The sequence below is a fragment of the Anguilla rostrata genome, chromosome 1, assembly GCF_018555375.3.
Source record: "Anguilla rostrata isolate EN2019 chromosome 1, ASM1855537v3, whole genome shotgun sequence".
In the NCBI taxonomy this organism is placed as follows: Eukaryota; Metazoa; Chordata; class Actinopteri; order Anguilliformes; family Anguillidae; genus Anguilla; species Anguilla rostrata.
In genome coordinates this window covers 74,925,548-74,945,879 of record NC_057933.1, presented here as the reverse complement: position 1 = coordinate 74,945,879, position 20,332 = coordinate 74,925,548, and the positions used below count along the sequence as shown (strand labels likewise).

The following is a 20,332-nucleotide window of genomic DNA, read 5'->3' as shown; positions in this document are numbered from 1 at the left end:
GCCTACAAAATAATTTATAGAAATATACTTTTATATTTTAGAAATATACTATGATTTATTTTAATGTTTGATTGCTAACTAGAAACATAAATGTTTTTGTCAAGTCTGCTATGTTTACCGACAATTAACCATACTTCCGAAGAAAAAAGTATCGCTGTTATTCCTGCGGATTCCGAATTCTGCACTTGTAATGTATTCTGGAACACGAACGCGCCTTGCATTCGATCAACTGTATAATTCTTTGTTTACACTTTGAACTAACTGCAGAGACCCCATGACGACCAAAGCCCCAGCAAACCTGCGTTTGGGCTATTGCTAGGCAACACTAAACAACACAAGGCCAGCTTCGTTCAAAATGGACGAGTTTCAATCAGAGGAGGTAAGAAATGTTAATTTACCATTACGCATTGCTGTTAAGAAACGGTATTTCTTTGGGACGTTGCATGCCTAGTGTTCATGATTTTACCGTGGGTAAATACAATTAGGGAAGTTTTTTTTTTGGCAAACTGATTTCTGAGGTAGGGGTTGCTGGGTGTAGCTGTACAGGTAAACAAAGTTTCTGCAAACAAGTAATTTAAATCTTTAAAAAGATAGAGTTAAAATCACACTTTATAGGTAAGCATAATAAATTCAGCTAAATAAGTGTGCTACATTTTTTTCTCATGTTCCAGACTGCGTTTGCTGTCGATGAAATCACCGACATCATCAAAGAAGTACAGTATCTACCGCAAATTACATCAAAATCTCCTCGTTTAACCATAATTACTTGAATCTCCATTATTATGTTTAGCATAGTTGCAACGTCTGGAGTCATTTATGTTTTAAAATATCAAACGCATTGCACCGCGTGTTTCAAATCAATGTTCTATGCTGACAGGCGGTGGAGACCACAATCGGCAATAGCTCTTACCAGCACAATCGAATTAACCAGTGGACATCGAGTGTGGTGGAGGCTAGCCTGAATCAGCTGACCAAACTGGGCAAACCCTTCAAATACATTGGTGAGCCGCCATAACCTGGCGCCGTACCTCCCGCCCCCCTTATTCCCCTTCCCAACATGCAGAAATGTAGCCAGTACCATAATAGGCATAATATTCGTATTTTTGACGTAAATGGATACTTTAACATATAGCAAATGTCAGTTTACTTTTAGGCTCTCTTTCACCTGGCAGTCTGTGTTTGTCTAGAGTTCATTCCTTAAGTGGAGAACACCGTGTTTGTCTGAATAGTCTTGGCAGGAGTGCCACCAGGGATTTTGGGGCCCAGTGGAAAGATCTCACATTGGGCCCTGACACCCCAGAAAATCCTGTGTTGTAATATTTTTTGCGGCTGAGCATTTAAAAAGGTTCAGAGAAGTGTTTCAGGAGTTTTGCGACATGCGCTTGGGAGAACAAGTAAACTTGGTAATCAGTTTGCATATAGCCTACACCTCATCAGAGAGAAAGTGAGAGAGAGAGAGAAGGTATGACATGTCTTCCCCCCCACCCTTCCAGTGACCTGCATCATCCTACAGAAGAATGGGGCAGGGCTACACACCGCCAGCTCCTGCTTCTGGGACAACACAATGGACGGTAAGCAGGGGGTACTCGTTTCTATCCTATGGGACAGCGGGGTCACCATTTCTACACGTCTAAAACAAAAGCCAGCAGCCACACTAGCCCTTTTCAGATAAGATTGGACATGTATGTATTTTTTATTTTTTTACTTTTCAAAACTACTACAAGCACGGTTGCTTTTATTTGAATGTCAATGGAAAATACTGTTTCTCAAGACCCGCATAAACCCCTCCCACAACAGAAATGGGTTCTGACCCAGTTCGATATGGTATTAAAAGGGGTCAAACTCATCACTGTTCTACCGTTTTCAACCAGCAGGGGGAAGCAGTCACATTCCATTCCAAAGTTGCTTCCCATTACAAGCGTTATTGGAGGACATTTTAAATCATGGCAAAGCAGCCAAGTACTTGAGATAAAAATAGAATTCCAGAAGTTGAAACAAAGGACAGGGAACACTGACAACAAAAAAAAAAAAAACTAATGAAATAAAAAATTTAAAAAATTGTGTGGAATTTTTACTTACTTGGGTCTTTTACTTACTTGGGTCTTTTAAGACAAGTTATCGTAGCTTATTCTTCCCCCTAGTTTGACTTGGCATAAGCTAGGTCAGAATAATGTTCACTACGTGAACTGAACTGTTTTCCTTTCTATAAATAGCTGTACGAAATGAGTATTGTACCTTATCGAACCTATGTTTTGTAGTTGTTTCAAAGACCATGATATGCACTTTTGTACGTCGCTTTGGATAAAAGGGTCTGCTAAATAAATAAATGTAAATGTTAAGACGCTGGAAATGAGCACACACCAAGGGTTTAAGGTTGGAGTTTGAGACTGTTTAGGAGAGTTATCCCTTCACCATTTTCCCCAACTTTTTGTCTGTTTGTTTGTTTGTAGGAAGCTGCACAGTGAAATGGGAGAACAAGACCATGTACTGCATCGTCAGTATTTTCGGGCTTGCCATCTGAGGGACCCCACCACCAAGCTTTCTCTGGGGGGTAACCCTGATCCCAGAGCACCAGAGATGTTTATGGTTTTCCTTCCATCTGGAAAAGGTCAACTGAGGTCAATTCCATTTCAGATCAGATCAGTCAATTGAAGAAATTAATTGAAATTCTGTCCCATTGAAAATTGACTGAAAATTGCCCATAAAGTATCTGTAAGGATTACTCATTACAGGCATCGGTTACAATTGACCGAATTGAACACTGAATTGATTGCGGCCCTGATAACCACGCTAACCAGGCTGAATGAACAGAGGTTCAGCCCGTTTGGTACTCATACTTCTGATAACCCATCAAAGGTTATTACAGAACAAAGACCAGAAACATCTCTAGCGGTCCTGCTCCTGCATACACCTGTACACCTGTCTCCTGTCTAATTACCGAGCCCCTCCCTCACCAAACCACCCCCCCCCCCGACAAACTGTAACACCTTCAAAAAGCGGTACAGCTTCAAGATAAGGACGTTAGTCCTTATCAGCAAGGCCACCGTAAAGTGTGATTTAAATGGACTGCATTTATATAGCGCTTTTATCCAAAGCTCTTTACAATTGATGCCTCTCATTCACCCATTCACACACACACTCACACGCCAATGGTGAAAGGCTGCCATGCAAGGTGCCAATCAGCTCGTTGGGAGCAATTAGGGGTTAGGTGTCTTCGACACGCCCAGGGCGGGGGATCGAACCGGCAACCCTCCAATTGCCAGACAGCTCAGGAGGTAAGGTAAGGAGGTTATGTCGCTATGTATAGCTATGTATTTAATTAAAACGCACATCCTGGACCACCAGGGCCTTTCTGAACGCTTAGGATCGGCTGCGATTTTGATTTACGTCCCCGTCCCCGTCTTCCTACTTCAGTTATCACACGGCCCGTCGTGGAACGGGGCCTCGCGGTGGTCCCCCACGGCGGGAGAGGAGTACTGTACGTCCCGAAAAAAAAGGTCCCGCTCGCGACCGACCAAAACCCACCAAGTGCCACAGGAACCCTTATGGGATCACATCATTGGGGGCGGTAGATTTACACTTCTGTGCAAACCTTTCGATAGAATGTGCCATGTTATTTTTAAAAGTGCCAATACAGTTATGCTGGGGATGATCATTCAACAGGAAATCCAGGGGGGGGGAAAAAGAAATAATTTTTACTGTGAATTCAAAGGAGTCTTTACTGTTTGCACATAGAGCGACATTGCAGAGGAAGGGAAGGGGTGAACCGTAACTGGCCTAAAGGATAAAAATGCCCAGATAACACAGGAAATGGTCCAGTGCACAGTCAGCACAGCATTTTAAATGGCAATAACGTGTCATCACTGATCGGCGTGATTGATGTTGATCAAGTGTGTTAGGTCACATTTAGAGGCGTGTACTTCTGTAACTCAAACCACTATTCAGTGAACACTAATGCTAAATTATGTGATCAAAAAAAAATATGTTACCAACGTTGATTTTATGCAGAGAAATTATACGATCAAGAAACCATGTTCACTTGTTTTTGTCGTCATTTTTGTGTGTGCAGTAAAATAGGTTCACAAGCTTGGTCCTCTCCAAGTAGCATCTGGAAAATGTCTACTTTTGAAGTGATCCATTCTGGGGGATGGGGGACCAAATTAGTCTTTCATTTTCACCTAAAATAACAAATTATTTGCCTTCAGTTATTTTTTTAAATATAGCCTTTTGATTATTAACTATACAAATGTATTTTTTTTTTTTTTTTTTGGGGACATGAAGTAGCTTTTGAAATGCATTATGGATGAAACAGCCACAACAATATTTCTGCCATCACCATGTGGGGGTGAGTTCAGCATTCTTAAACATGGGGTGGAAAAAAAAACAAAAAACAGGGCAGGCAAGCACGCACGCACACACACTCAATATATTTAATGTTAACACATTCACACATTCCTGTAAAGGTCCATGTTGCCTCTGTATCGCACGTAACCGGTGCATGATAATGTGTTAAGCTGGTCTTGTTGTTCTTTATGTACCAAGAGACCGTAGAAGGCCCCTTCTCTCTCCACAAGCTCTGCAGTAGCTCACTTTATGGTTTCTGCTCTTAAAGAAAATGGCTGTTTCACCTTCGTTTTCACTGAATAAACCATCCCACGAATGCTGTAAATGCCCATGAAATAAAATTCATTTCTCCAAAAATGAAAAGCAACACTTTTGTCCAAGTTTAATCGTTTGTAACGCTGGAATAAAAATCCTTTTTGAAAAGTACACAAGTCTGGTATAAAGATGGCCTCCATTAATACAGCCAGAGTTATAATTATGCCTTTTTTCTTCTGGGCGTGCAAAGACACCCGACCTGTCCTTTCAGACACAGCCAAGCCGACCGTGACAAAAAAATTGTATAAAACCATGCAATTGAGTGTTTTAGTTTAGCACCATTTCACTGAATCGTTTATTTGAACTTGTTTGTGGAAAACAAAACAAAACAAAACAAAAAAGACAAAAACTTGGTTTTTTTTTTTGCTGACAATCCATTTACAAATCTTCTATGAAAGCTCTTATCTATGCGTGGGTCTACTGACAGGTGTTTTCTAGTTCATATTAAAGTACCAATGCAGCACCTCTGTGTATACTGCTATGGGTTAATGTTAAAGGTCCTTCTGCAAAAAAAAGTCACCTTCTGAAAAGTATGGCGTGAAAAATAAGGATATAAAAATGTTACACAAAAAAAAAACATATTAAGCTTGACTTAAAAAAAGAGGCGTTCTATAATTTGATATGCTGTATGATTTGCTGTTTTAAGTGCGGCGTGACCAATGATAAACACCTCGTAGGTCACATGGGTGTCTTGATCTGTTTAGAGAGACCGTGTTTCTGTCATGTGTAAATTCTAAGTTTTGAGTATGGTGAATACACTTTGGCTGCGAAACATTTCCTTTTGCCAACAGTAGCCCTCTTATAGCCGAAACGTGGTGGTTCAGGACTGGCTTTAGACCAGTCAAACTCAACCACGGGGGAGGGAGGGGGGAAGGCTTAGAAATGCTGACTGGGTCTTTGGAAACATCAAGACTTATGTTCAGCACACTATACAACATATCAAACTTTAGAAATTTACCACCAGAGGTTTATCCACCCAAGATAAAAAAGAACACTTCATATTGGCTAGAAAAACAAATACGCAAAACATCCCACAAAGTACACAGGGGGGGAGTCGTTTTAACTCATAATATATTTGAAAGTGGAGTAATTTTTACTCAAATACATACTTAGAAAAGTGAGTACATTAAAGATATAACCACCGCCTCTAGTTTTTTAGGGGGATGTATAACGTCTGAATTAGCCATTAAGAGCTCCAACAAACGGGGCAACGCTTCAGTCACCCGCACGGTAACCGATACTTTAGAAACCCCCGCCCCCCCAAAAAAAAACACAAACGCCCAGAACATGAGCATAACGATACTGATTCAGGAAAAGTTGACCCATTTTTCATACCAAGGAAATGTACAGGGCAGCACTGATAATTAAAACTTCTACAAAACATCTGTTAGTAGATCTTTCATCTTTCTATACATGTATAAACTTATACCTGCTATATTTCAATTAAGGTACTTGAGCTTTTCGAAAGTTTGGCAATTTATAAGAGCAATAACAATAATAATAATAATAATAATAAACCACCATAGTAGTAACAATAGAAAAAAATACTGGAAGTCTCTTAATGTTTGACACGCAAAAAAAACAAAAAAAAAAAACATTGTTCATAGGCTAAATAGTTCGGGCGAGGAGGAGTTAGGAACTGGCGCGGAGGACCAGCTTCTCGGTCTTTTTGGCGGGGAACAGGTCGAGCAGGGACGAGGCGGAGAACTTGGACCGCTCCAGGACCACCACGGGCCTGAGGTACTGCAGCTGCTTGATGGCCAGGTCCCCGCAGCCGGTCAGGGCGCGGTCCAGGATGGAGCGCAGGTTCTGCACCGAGGCGTACTCCCCGGCGCAGAGGAGGGGCTCCAGGGGCGAGGGGCGGAGCCGGCGGCTGCGGGTCACGGTCACCGTCAGCCCCCGCCGGCTGTTCTCCTTGACGGAGCGGCCGCGGCGGCGGGGGTCCCGGCATCGCCGCGGCGACGACGCCGTCGCCGGGGGCTCGGCGGCCGCCCGGTGACGGTTGCGGTGGCGGCGGTGGTGGCGGTGGTGGTGATGGTGGAGGTGGGAACCCCAGGCCCCGCCCTCCCCGAACTGCTCCTCCTTGTTTTGGTTCTCCTGGATGAACTTCAGGAAGGACGACTCGAAGCCCATGGGCTTGTAGGCCGCCAGGTCGAAGGGGCGCGGCGGGGGGGCGTGGGCCGGCGACGGGACTGGCTGGCGCGGGGGCGGGGCCTCGGGCGGCTCGCTCTTGCACTTGAGCGGCGAGCAGGTCGGGGCGTCGGGGCTGTCAGCGTCAGCGCTAGCGCTGGACCCCGTGCGCCCGCACTCTCGGTCAGGAGGGTCCGTCGGGGGCTCGTCCGGGGTGAAGCGGAGAGTGGCGGGCGGGGAGAGGTCGACGGGGGCCGGGACCGAGGAGGGCGCTGGGGTGTGCGGGCTCCGGGCGAGCGGGGGCTGCTGGTCCTCCGCCGGGTCTCCACGGCGACCGTTTCTTGGCAGCAGGTCGTCGGCGCCCACGGTGGCGTCGCTCTCGGCCGCCGACTCCTCCCCGCCGGGACCGGGGGGCCCGGGCGCGCCCGGGGGGTCCTCCTCGACGGAGTGAAGGCTCATGGGGAGCGACAGGCCCCCCGGGTTCTCCGGCTCGGCCTGGTACTCCACCTTGAGCACGCCGTGGGGCGAGCGCGCCGCGGAGGAGAGCGCCGACCTCCTCTGGATCAGCTCCTCCAGCCGCTCGGCCGTGTTCACCAGCGCCCCCTGGCTGGAGGCGAAGACGTGGCAGGGCATGCGGTGGCAGGTCAGGTAGTGGCGGCGCATGCTGCTCTCCACGGTCAGCACCGAGTCGCAGCCCTGCACCATGCAGGGGTAGGCCACGGGCAGGCAGCGGTCCTGGCACATCTGCAGCGCCTCCTCCTGCGTGCGGTACACCAGCTTCAGGTCCCTCTTCCGGAGGCGGGGGGCTTTCGGGACTTCCTCCTCCATGGGTTCTTCCTCCGTGTTCTCCCCCGTGCCCTCCTCCTCTTCCTCCTCCTCCTCCTCTTCCTCCGCCCTGAGGGCCTCCTGAGACTTGGGGCAGCGTCTCAGCGAGTGCCTGAGAGGTAGCTTGGGCGTGTTCTTCAGCGGCGGCGGCGGCGGCTGCTGCTGCTTCTTCTTCAGCGCGGCACTGATGATCAGCTTCTTCTGGCAGCCGCTGGCCGACGCGTCCCTCTTGTGCGCGTTCTGCAGCCGCAGCACCACCGAGTCGTAGTAGTCGCAGTGCCGGTAGAAGACGTGCTTCATGTAGCTGGAGTTCTGCGAGAAGACTCGCGTGCAGCCCTCGAACCTGCAGCGCACCTGCTGCTGCTGCTGCTGCTGCGGGGGAGCCGGCGCCCCCTGTGGCGGCTGGCCGCGGTGCACGTGGCTGGTGTGCCGCAGCAGGCTGCTGTACAGGTGGTAGGTGGCGGCGCAGTCGCCGTAGCTGCAGCGGAACTGCGGGATGGGCTCCTCGGAGCTGGGCGGGGTGGCGGGCTCCGCCCCGCGTCCGGGGACCCTGGGGGGCGTCTCCGGGGGCGACGGCGGCGGCGGCTTGTCGCCGTGCTGCCGGCGCCGGTGCTGCCACAGGCCGGAGCTGTTGTGGAAGTGCTTGCCGCAGCCCTTGTGCTGGCAGTGCAGGCGCTGGGGCTTCGCCGACGCGGCGGCGGCGTCCGCCTTCCGGACCCCGGCGCCGCGCCGGAGCTCCAGGTCCTCCTCCAGGCACAGCTGGGCGCGGTTGTAGCGGTGCACGGCCTGCAGGTGGCGCACCAGGCCGCTCTGGCGGGTGAAGGCCGAGCCGCAGTCCTTGTGCACGCAGTGGTAGGGCTTGTGGTACTTGGTGAGGATGTAGCACAGGTTCCCCTTCGCCACCAGCCGCCGGCTGCCCCTCCCCTCCCCTCGAGAGGCCCGCTCCTCCTCCTCCTCCCCCTCCTCCTCCTCCTGCGCCCCCCGGTGGTCCCGCAGGGCCGGGGGGGCGGGCTTGGCGGCGGCGGGCTTGGCGCCGGTCTTCCTGCCCTTGTCGCCCGGCCTGACGACGCCGTTCTCGCGCTCCGACTGCAGCATCCAGATGCCGCCCTTCTCCTTGGGCCTCTTCTGCCGCCGCCAGGCGCTCGCGGCCCGCCGCTCTTCCTTCGGCGGCGGCGGCGGCGGCGTCTTGCCCGCCTGCCTCCTCTGCGGCAGGTGGCCCTGCCTGGCGCCGGCGCCGGGCCTGGCCCGGGCGGGCGGCTCGGGCGCCTTGCCCTCCTCGCGCCTCCTGGAGGAGCAGCTCATCTGCTCCACCAGCGACTCGCTGACCTGGTGCACCTGCATGTAGTGCAGCCGCAGCTCCGACTTCTGCCGGTAGCACCGGGGGCACAGGTGGCAGCGGAAGGGCTTGAAGGCGTTGGACCGGAAGACGGCGATGCCCTTGACGCGCTCGCGCGAGAAGCCGTGCTTGCGCAGGTAGTGGCCCTTCAGGGCGTTGCTGGTCACGCTCTTGAACGCGCAGCCCCTGACCTCGCAGCCGTACGGCTTGGTGGACGGCTGCACCAGGAAGTCCGAAATCCGCCGGGTCGCCGGGGGCCGCTCGGGGGACGAGGGCGGCGAGGGGGAGGGGGGCGGAGAGGGCGGCGGCGGCGGCGGCGGCGACGGCGCCCGCTTCTCTGCGGCGGCGGGCGCGGGTTTGGGCGCAGCCTTCTTCCGCGACGCCCTGGCGGCGGGGGCGGGGCTGGCGCCGGCACTCGAGGCGGGGGGCAAAGACACCGGCGTGACGGAAGACCCTGAGATAGGCTGGCGAGGATGGCACGGCGAGCTCCGGGGGCTGGCGGCCCGCAGGCTGAGCCGCCCGAGGCCCAGCAGCACGTCCTTTAGGGAGTCCTCGATCGGCGGCGGGCTCGACGGGGGCGGGACGAGGGGTTTGTGGGGTTCTGCAGCGGGCGAGCAGGACCCCTCCCGGCCCACGCCCTGGGCGGGGGGGCAGCCGGGTCCCTGCGGGCTCTTGTCGGCGCCCCCCGGCTCGATTTTGACGTCCCTCTCCCTCGTCCTCGGGCCCCTGGCCTTGCCCGGCCGTTTGGGCCCCCTCCTCTCCGCTTCCATCTGTCCCGGGTGCGCGCACCTCAGGTGCCTCTGGACCTCGCTGGCCTGCGCGAAGGTGCGGCCGCAGCTCTCGAAGCCGCAGGTGAACTTCCTGCCGTCGAAGCAGACCGCCACGCAGGTGAGCGTGCCCCGCGGCTCCTTCAGGGAGGAGGAGGAGGAGGGGGAGGAAGAGGAGGACGCGGTGGTGACGGCGGTACCAGTCGCAGGGGAGCACGCCCCGAGGCCCGCGTCCCCGCTCCTTCGCCCGGGCGGCTCCTCCGGGACGCCCTTCCTGGCGCCGGCCGGCTCGTCGGCGAACGGGTCCGGCGGCCTCCTCCGCTCCTCGCGCTGGGCGGCGAAGTCCTGCTCGCTGAAGGCGATGCCGTGCGAGGCCAGGTGGCGCAGGAAGTCGCGCTTGGAGTAGTAGAACTTCTTGCAGCCGGCGGCCGTGCAGCAGTAGGCGGCGTCGCGGAAGTGCTGCGCCTCGTGGTGGTAGAGCTGGCCCAGGTCGCAGAACGCCAGGCTGCAGCCGCGCAGCTGGCAGCGGTAGCTGAGCCGGAAGCCGTGGCCCTGCTTGTGGCTCAGCAGCTGGTTGGTGGTGTCGAAGCGGGCGCCGCAGCCCGCCACCGCGCACGTGTACGGCCGCTCGCCGCGGTGCGCCCGCCGGTGCCGCCGGTGGTGGTAGGCGGTGACGAAGTGGCGGCGGCAGAAGGTGCACTTCTCCCGCCGGTCCTTCATGGCCAGGTAGTGGCGCGCGTTCTCGTCGCCGTGGCCGCCGCCGTGCTCCGCCTTCAGGTGCACGCTCAGGTACTTGAACTGCCGGAAGTTCTTGGCGCAGCCCGTGGCGGGGCAGGGGTACACCTCGCGGTCCTGCAGCTGGAAGTGGGCGTCGATGTACTCGAAGGTGACGTGGTCGTCGTCGGCGGGGGCGGGCCTCCTGGGCCGGGGCAGGGCGGCGGCCTGCTCCAGCAGGTGCTCCAGCACGTCCGGGTCCCGCGTGGACCGGTAGTACATGAGCAGCGACGGGTCCAGGCCGATCTCGCCGGGCTCCAGGGCGTCGTCCAGCTCGTCCTCCTCCTCCTCCTCCTCGTCCTCCTCCTCCTCCTCCTCCTCGTCCAGCCCCCTGCGCGGGTTCGCCCTCCTCTTCACCGCCTTCCTCTTCCTCTGCGGCGGGCGCCGGCGCGCGGGCATCTGGACGTGCTCGCTGGTGTGCGCGGCGAACTCCTGGCGGGCGCGGAACTTGCGCAGGCACACGGGGCAGGTGTAGACGCCGCCCTGCACGTGCTTGCGCGAGTGGTGCAGGATGCGCGCCTCGATCACCTCCAGCCGGCAGATCAGGCAGAAGAACTTGTACTTCTGCCAGCGCAGGTAGCGCTCCGAGGTGCCGGGGGCCGCCTTCTTGGGGGGCGTGGCCTTCGGGGCGCCCGCCGCCTCCTTGTCCTCCCCCTGGGCGCGCTTCTTCGCCTCCTTCGCCTCGCCGGCGGCAGCGGCCCTCGACCTGCCGGGCTCCTCCCTCCTCGCCACGGCGTCTCCGCGCGGCTCCTCTTTCACCTCCACCTCCTGCACCTCCTCCTCCTGCGTGACGCGCCGACCCATCTCCCTGCATACTCCTGCTCCTCCCCCATCGACCGCCGGCCCTTCCTCCTCCTCCTCCTCGGGCTCGGGCTCGGGCTCGGGTTCGACCCCCAGGAGGCGCAGGCAGTGTCGCTTCAGCGTCTTCCAGTCCCAGAACTCGGGGTCGAAGGGCCAGTGGGCCTTGAGGGCCAGCAGGAGCTCGCAGCGCAGGCTGTTGGGCACCGGCGCCGGGTGCTCCTCCTGCCGCTGGTCCGGGCGGAGGTGCAGCTCCTCCAGGGAGGCGTAGGCCGCCTGCGAGGTGCACAGGAGGAACTCGGTCAGCTGGCAGGCCCGCCGCACCTCCAGGTCGTCCGGCAGCAGGCAGGCCACCGTCTTGCAGACGGACGTCTTGGTCTCGGGGTCCTCCAGGCGGGGGAGCTGCAGGGCGCGGACGCAGAGCTCCACCGACGCGGCCACGCCCAGCTGCTCCGCCTGCGCACACAGGGGTCAGGGGTGAGAGAGTGTGAGCGTGCGCACTCCAAAACAAGGCTTACCGGTAAGCTACCAGAGTCACATTGGGAGGGGGATTTATTTCAAACCTTCACGCTTACTAGTACACCCAAGGATAAAGTGAGGGTTTTAATTTTATTACCCCCGGCCACCCCTCACCCCCGTTTAAAGGGAGCAGCAACAGGGTAGCGGGACGGGCCTATAGGCACAGGAAACAGGAAACAGGAAGGCCCCTCACCTCGGTCTGGATGACGCGCACCAGGAAGAGCAGGTGGTAGACGGTCCTGGCGATGGCGCCCAGCTGCAGGCAGTGCTCCAGGAAGGACTCCAGAGACGGCTCTATCCTCCTCTGGAGCTTGCTCCAGAACAGGGTCAGCTCCCTGGGGAGGGAGAGAGGGGGAGGGGGGTGGGAGAGAGAGGGAGCGAGAGAGTTAAAATAGCTCAGAAACACAGATCTGGCAGTGTCTGAATTTCCGTTCTTGACCTTGTGGGGACCAGCAAGAGGTCCCCACAAAGATAAATTTTCCTTATCTTTCTATCCTTGTGAGGACATTTGGTTCCCACAAAGATAGTATTACAAGTTCACAGACACTCACACACACACTCACAGACACTCACTCTCTCACACATACACTCACCAGGAGCAGTAGATGCTCTCTTGCTGGAGCTGCTGGGTGAGGAAGGTGGTGCAGAGGATGAAGGCCAGGTTCTCCTGCCCCTCCGTCTCCAGGTTACAGATGATCTCCAGCACCTCCTTTCCGTCCACTCTGGAGATCTGCTCCGCAAAATACACACACACACTGCGCAATTAAGATATCTGCTCCAAAAAACACACACACACACACACACACACACACACACACACACACACACAGCAATGTAAATATTCGCTCCGCACACGAACACACACCTCAAAACACAAAGTGGCATGCCGCAAATTAAGAGATCTGCTCCAAAACACACACACACACACACAAACACACACACACACACACACACACACACATTGTGCAATTAAGAGATCTGCTCCAAAACACACACACACACACCGCAATTCAAATATTCGCTCCACACACGAACACACACCTCAAAACACAAAGTGGCATGCCGCAAATTAAGAGATCTGATTTATGAACCAGTAGGTGTGTGTGTTGGTGTGAGAGAATGTATGTGTGTGTGCTGGGGAAAAGGGGGATTGGGGGGGGGGGGGGGGTTGGGGTCGACTGTAAAATTTGCGCTTCTCAATCAAAGATGGTCTCTTCTCTCAGTCTCTCTCACTCCTCTTCTTTCTACTCTTTCCATCCCCTCCCATCTGTTCTTTTATCCCTCTCTTTCTACAGCCCTTGCTCTAGAGCGCTGCTCCATAGCTCTACCCCTGCCCATCTATCAGTAAAGATAAACTTAAACTTACAGAGCTCTGCTCCATAGCTCTACCCCAGCCCATCTATCAGTAAAGATAAACTTAAACTTACAGAGATCTGCTCCATAGCTCTACCCCTGCCCATCTATCAGTAAAGATAAACTTAAACTTAGAGATCTGCTCCATAGCTCTACCCCTGCCCATCTATCAGTAAAGATAAACTTAAACTTACAGAGATCTGCTCCATAGCTCTACCCCTGCCCATCTATCAGTAAAGATAAACTTAAACTTACAGAGATCTGCTCCATAGCTCTACCCCTGCCCATCTATCAGTAAAGATAACCTTAAACTTACAGAGATCTGCTCCATAGCTCTACCCCTGCCCATCTATCAGTAAAGATAAACTTAAACTTACAGAGATCTGCTCCATAGCTCTACCCCTGCCCATCTATCAGTAAAGATAAACTTAAACTTACAGAGATCTGCTCCATAGCTCTACCCCTGCCCATCTATCAGTAAAGATAAACTTAAACTTACAGAGATCTGCTCCATAGCTCTACCCCTGCCCATCTATCAGTAAAGATAAACTTAAACTTACAGAGATCTGCTCCATAGCTCTACCCCTGCCCATCTATCAGTAAAGATAAACTTACTTACAGAGATCTGCTCCATAGCTCTACCCCTGCCCATCTATCAGTAAAGATAAACTTAAACTTACAGAGCTCTGCTCCATAGCTCTACCCCTGCCCATCTATCAGTAAAGATAAACTTAAACTTAGAGATCTGCTCCATAGCTCTACCCCTGCCCATCTATCAGTAAAGATAAACTTAAACTTACAGAGATCTGCTCCATAGCTCTACCCCTGCCCATCTATCAGTAAAGATAAACTTAAACTTACAGAGATCTGCTCCATAGCTCTACCCCTGCCCATCTATCAGTAAAGATAAACTTAAACTTACAGAGATCTGCTCCATAGCTCTACCCCTGTCCATCTATCAGTAAAGATAACCTTCATAGAGACCTCCACAGGTCATTTTCCCCTCATTATCTCATTATGCATTTCATTCTGTGATCTGTAATGACATTACAATCCTGCAGCTCATTCCAGCGGCTCCTTATTTAAGAGGGCCGGGTTTCGCCTCCCTCACAATTTCAGGGACGTTTTCAAAAACCCCTCCCACAGCTACAGCGCCCGGACAACGGTGGCCCCTTTTAGGCCAAGCTGCGACAGCAGCGCAAAGAAAAAAAGGCAGAGCGGACAAAAGCGAATCCCTGCGCAAAGCAAAGCGTTCACACAGAGCGCGCTGCAGCCTGCGGGGCAAACAGGATTACAAAGTGCAAACAGGGCACGGCTGTCCCAGAGCAAACACGGATTACGGCAGGCGAGCGGCGCGTCCGCGGCGGCCGCCGTGGATTTAGGAGCTCGCGCAGCGCGCACCTCCCGTCCACTCATCTACACGGCACGGAGGCGCACCGCGGGTTTCATCAGCAGCTCCTGAACTCTTCTGGTGAGGACCCCGTTGGAAATTTTTGATCCAACCTGACCCCACCCACCCACTCACTCACTCACTTAGTCACTCCGTCACACTCAGTCAGTCAGTCTCACTCACTCACTCATTTACTCATTTACTCACTCACTCAATCACTCACTCACTGGCTGGGGGTTACAGGAAGAACGGCGCCTCGGATTCAGCGATGCAGGGTGGGGCAGGGCAGGATGTGGTGGGCGGGGCGGGGCAGGATGTGGTGGGGCGGGCGGGGCAGGGCAGGATGTGGTGGGGCGGGGCAGGTTAGGATGTGGTGGGGCGGGCAGGTCAGGATGTGGTGGGCGGGGCAGGGCAGGGTGTGGCAAGGCCACATGGAGTGGGCAGGGCTGGGCCGTGTGGGGCTAGGCAGGGAGGGTTGGGCGGAGCCGGGTGGGGCTGGGGCTGAACAGGGCGGGTTGGGTGAAGTGGGTGTGGCCTGGCTAGACGGGGTGGGCGGGGCAGGGGAAAGGCGGCGCGGGGCAGGGTGGGGTGGGGAAGCAGGGTAGGCGGGGTGGGCGGGGTAGGGGCGAGGCGACGTGGGGCAGGGTGGGGCGAGAGGGGCGGGGTGTGCTGGGCAGGGTGGAGCAAATGGGGCAGGGCAGCAGGGAGGGGCAGTAGGGTGGGGCGGGGTGGGGCGACTCGGGCGGGGCAGGGTTAATCACCTCCATGATGGCCTCCTCGCTGGGCAGCACGTCGCACAGCTGCGTGACGTAGATCTGGCGGAAGGTGGTGCGGTTGGCGATGTGGCCGCAGTCGGCGCAGGCCTTGGCCAGGACCATGGCCTGGGCCATCTCCCCCATCTTCACCAGGTGCTTCACCCGCATCTCCATGAAGCTGTCCCCCTCCAGCGCCAGGAACGCGTCCACTGCGCCCGAAAACGCACGCCACAGTCACCTCTCACGCACCCCCGGGGCCGACGCCTGACCTCTCACCCTCGAGGGGTCAGAGGTCAAGCGCGCACATTCCCTTTCAAGCACATATAAAACCTCCCCAATTTCACCACAGTCGCAACCCTGAACCCATTAAAAAAACATTAAAAAGCAACTCGCACCAGTCTTACTATACAGTGTATTGTTTCAGAAATCTTACGTTTACCAGACCCTTTTAACCAGAACATCGTACACACAAATTAGTTTTTCTTGCGTTAAACATTTCTACACAAAACCCATTTATGGTGCATCATATTTTTACTGAAAGAATTCAGCGGCTGGCTTTGAGGGTAAAGTGGCAGTTTATACAGGGGACAGTACAGAACGTGAGAGCTTTGCAGGGGAAAGCAGGCGGGAGTACTGGGAGGAAAACACGATAAGAGGCAGGATCTTCAGAAGGGCCGTGGAGCCTTGACCACATGCACTGCTGCCACCAGCCAGCAGGGGTCAGCAAAGATCAGCAGGGCCACAGGGTGCCCAAGACTCACAGAATGATTTTTAACCCACCAGTAATTAAAAGGTCTGTCATGTAAATAAAAAATAAAAACACATCACAACACAATTATTCAGTCATGTATAAGAAATGGGTTTTCTGACAGGCCACCACGTACTGACCCTCCTCTGGATTGGTGGGTTGACCGGTGAGCAGCGCAATCAGGGCGGGGTTACTCCAGGCTCCGCCCTCTCCCAAGATCCTCAGCAGAGCCAGCAGGTCGGTGCTCCCGTACTGCTGCAAGGTATCGTGGGCCGCCTGCACCGCCCACCGAGACAGGAAGTGACATCAGAGTACTGGACACGGCTATCCCCCGCTTGTTGAGCGTGCAAATCAAACAGAGTGAGGGACGTCACTGATTTTTGGGGAGGCCTCCCCCTACAGGGCCTCATTAACACGGGGGTTCAGTGTTAAACTTGTATCATTAGAAGAGCAGCTACACCTGCACCACACTGTTAGCTGAATATATAAACAGATAAATAAATCTGAGGCCTGTCGCCTCCTCTTCCACTACAACCCACCCCCTCCCTACCTCCCTACTCCTCTCTCTTCCTCCCTCCATCCCTCCCTACTCCTCTCTCTTCCTCCCTCCATCCCTCCCTCCTTCCCTACTCCTCTCTCTCTCTTCCTCCCTCCCTCCCTACTCCTCTCTCTTCCTCCCTCCATCCCTCCCTCCTTCCCTCTCTCACCTGTACAGATCTGTGAAACTGCATCCAGGCTTCATAAGGGATGGCGTTCTCAGGCACAGAAAGTAAGAGCTCAAAACAGCTCCTAGCATCGAGCAGAACATAACCACACAAACACACAAACACACAAACACGCACAAACACGCACAAACACGCACAAACACGCACGCACACACACACACACACACACACACACACACACGTAAACAAACACGCACACACACACACACACACACACACACACACACGCACGCACGCACGCACGCACGCACGCACGCACACACGCACGCACACACGCACACATACACACGCACGCACACGCACACATACACACGCGCACACACATGCACGCACACACACACATGCACGCGCATACACACACACACACACACACACACACGCACGCACGCGCACACACACACACACACACACGCACACACACACACACACACGCACACCAAATAAGAAGAGAGGGAGAGATAAGAAAACCCCATTAGTGGCAGAGAATCACAATCACTGCAGCAGGCCTTAATGTTATCAGGCTCAAACACAGCTGATAAGACTGAGTACAGCTAGCATGAGCAGCTACAGGACTCAAAAGCGTAGAGCGCTTTGGACTGCTGCCACCTTAACCAGCCTGGTTACCAGTGTAAAATTATTGCGCCAGGAGTGCTTTTCATTTGCACTTATTTACCTGTGTGGAAGTCCACAGGCTCACAGCACACCAGCAACACAAAGCCATGACATCAGCTCAGCAGTCAACACACCAATGGTAACAGCACTAAGAGCAAGAGGGACGATGGACAAGCAGCAACTACTGCTACTTCCCGCAGTGATGCTTTTCCATTTCCTGTTCCTGCATTAATACTGCTATACATCCTGTTTGCTGTGCTAATGCTGCTCTACTTCCTGCTTCCTGTAGTACTGCTGCTCTACAGCCTGTTTTCAGAATTCACGCAGCCCTACTTCCCGTTTCCTGTAATAATGCTGCGCTATGTCCATTTCCTGTGGAAACGCTGCTCAGTTTCCCGCGGTCGCGCTATTGGAGGGAGACTCACAGAGCCAGCCTCTTCAGGACCAGGGCCACCTTGTCGGACTCGGTGGTCAGGTGGGGGCGGGCCGCCACGAAGCAGGTGATGGACAGGCAGTAGACCTCCAGCAGGGGCAGGCCGTGCTCGATGGAGTTCCTGCTGCCCGCATAGTGCATCAGCGCCTGGAGGAAAGGAGGAGGAGGACCCGGGGTGAGCAGGGACAGCACAGGGGAGCACAGTGCAGGGACAGCGCAGGTACACAGGCACAGTGCAGGTACACAGGGACAGCGCAGGTGAGCAAGGACAGCGCAGGGACAGCAGATGCACAGGGACAGCGCAGGTGAGCAGGGACAGCGGGTACACAGGCACAGTGGGTGCACAGGGACAGCACAAGTGAGCAGGTACCGCAGAGGGGCACCGGGTGCCCAGGGACAGCAGGTGCACAGGGACAGCACGGGGGAACAGGCAGGGACAGCGGAGGTGACCGATGGCACTCCATAACACAACACACAGTCCAGTTCACCACAGAGCCCACAAATGAACCTGCAGTGAAGACAGCCGGGCAGTCCGCTCAGCGCCGAGGCGTTCAAACATTTCCCATGAATGCAGTTACCCTCCCCAGCCGAGCAATGTTCTCATTAGTCCGTTTGTTTGCGCTCGTTTGTACAGCAGCGCTAATGAACGACGTTATGCCAAAAACTAATGGAGTCGTGTAATTACTCCCATCTCATTTGTCCATTAATTTTCCGCTGCGAAAACGTTTTCTGAATTCGCGAGGCTCGTTTGCGACCAAACGCCGCATAAAATGCCAAATAGAAGTAGCTCGGCAGAAAATGTAATATTTCCATTTGTTTCTCACCGCATACTAATTCAGCTAGACCAACGATGACAAACAGAGTTGCTTCCACGGGTGATGGAAGAGCACAGAATCCTACAGTTTCCAAAAAAGAAAAGAAAAAGGCAGTCCCTCCACCCCTGGGCATGCTGGGACACCACTGTTTTCTCTTTTTTCTAACCTGACCAATGAACATAAATGTTTCCTTTTGAGGGTTATTTATTACATCACAAGCACATAGACGCTTATCATTGGCTCCTACACAGGAACCGCAGTATCATGTTCCACCACTAGATGGTGCCAAGGGCCCAATGACCTTGCTCTATCTATGCAGTGCCTTGATCAATCACTGTAGCATTAGGCTAATCCTGAAACTTCAGTACTTGGCAACTGGTCTACATTTCTGCCTTGTGCAGTCACAAACACACCTTCAGTTAACCAACCGAAGACCAGGTGGGAACCGATCAGTGAGTTTTAAATGAATTAATCAACTGTTATCAGTTGCCATGGGTTTATGAGAGACAGCAGATATATAATGGCAGGTTGCCAAACAAACGACGCGCGCTACTGCAAAAACTCTCCCAAGAGAAACCTGCTCATTCTCCCAACCCAGAGGTCTGGACTTAATATCCAAGCATGGTTTTCCAAATAAATTAAAATAAACAGCAACACAAAAAAAACATTTTCCAAAAAACCAGCTCACGATTTGAGGCAGTTAATCCGCAAAAACACGCCCTGAAATCCCGCGACACCACCGAGGGAAGAGCCCAGGGCGTCGCCGGGGAAACGGAGGAAATCTCTTCCGCCGTTGAGCCACCCCAGATAAAATGGCGGATAAAACTTTGTTTGTTTTTTTTTAAATCGATGAAGGTGCCGGGGATTAAAGCCTGGCGTGAAACTCGCCGTGAGGACATCTCAAGTTCGGCAGCCAAGCGCTATTCCCGCCATTTCCCACCAGAGAGCCCACCCCTCCCCTCCCCTCCTCCTCCTCCTCCACCCCTCTTTGTGTCTGGCGCACCTGCGAGGCCTCTCACCTCAGACAGCTGTCGCCCGGGGACCCGGTGTGGGGGGTGGGGGGCTATATTTAAATCCTCGCCTAAATTTGAGCGTACTTTCTCTAGGGGCCATTAGCAAGTCTGGAAACCACACGGGCGTGTTTTTATATTTATATTTTTTTGTCTTGTTCTTTTTTTTTAATGTTTACTCATTAATATTTTAAGCCTAATTTTGTGTTAGCCCCCCCACACCACCACCACACCTAATTTTGTGTGTGTGTGTGTCCCCACACCACCACCCCACCCCCACCCTATCGCTCAGATCTTAGCATGCGCTCAGGATTATGCAATTTCGTTTCTCGAGCGCAGAAACATCGGTTAGAAAGTCCTCACACCTCGAAAGTGTGGCAAACTGGAGCGGTTTTGGGGGTGGGGGTGGTGGTGGTGGTGGTGGGGGGTGGAGGGGGTGGAGGGTTGGAGGATAAACACAGATGGTAGGCTTTAAAAAGGCAGTTTGTGAATCTCTCACCGATCCAAGCAACCGCTAGGGCACAAACCGGAAACCTCGTCCGGCAAACCGTTCAGCATCGACCGTAAGGCCGTGTTTATACTCGCATCGGAGGGCGCTGACCAACCTGGACTTCCGTACGTTCACTTTTTAATCTTTGATTAATCGGATATACTTGGCATAAAAAGACAGGGGGTAAGGGCAC

The 20,332-nt window shown here is 54.0% G+C and overlaps 2 protein-coding genes across 2 annotated transcripts in view; one reads left to right on the top strand and one right to left on the bottom strand.

Annotated features, from left to right (window-relative positions):
- Window positions 1-3: 3 nt before the first annotated feature.
- On the top strand, window positions 4-2,838 carry LOC135235621 (dynein light chain Tctex-type 1-like). The gene is made up of 5 exons (XM_064301302.1): window positions 4-379; window positions 672-713; window positions 878-1,001; window positions 1,494-1,571; window positions 2,451-2,838. The coding sequence occupies exons 1-5, from the start codon at window positions 356-358 to the stop codon at window positions 2,519-2,521; spliced, it is 339 nt and encodes a 112-aa protein (XP_064157372.1). The 5' UTR covers window positions 4-355; the 3' UTR covers window positions 2,522-2,838.
- Window positions 2,839-4,276: 1,438 nt separating this feature from the next.
- rlf (RLF zinc finger) overlaps window positions 4,277-20,332 on the bottom strand; it is a 30,024-nt gene continuing 13,968 nt past the window's right edge. Inside the window, exons 2-8 of the mRNA XM_064301196.1 lie at window positions 17,817-17,971; window positions 16,762-16,843; window positions 16,195-16,330; window positions 15,313-15,515; window positions 12,402-12,538; window positions 12,002-12,143; window positions 4,277-11,745 (exon numbers count right to left, since the gene is read on the bottom strand). Coding sequence (XP_064157266.1) covers window positions 6,292-11,745; window positions 12,002-12,143; window positions 12,402-12,538; window positions 15,313-15,515; window positions 16,195-16,330; window positions 16,762-16,843; window positions 17,817-17,971 — 6,309 coding nt within the window. The 3' untranslated portion in view covers window positions 4,277-6,291. The remainder of the gene's footprint in view (window positions 11,746-12,001; window positions 12,144-12,401; window positions 12,539-15,312; window positions 15,516-16,194; window positions 16,331-16,761; window positions 16,844-17,816; window positions 17,972-20,332) is intronic.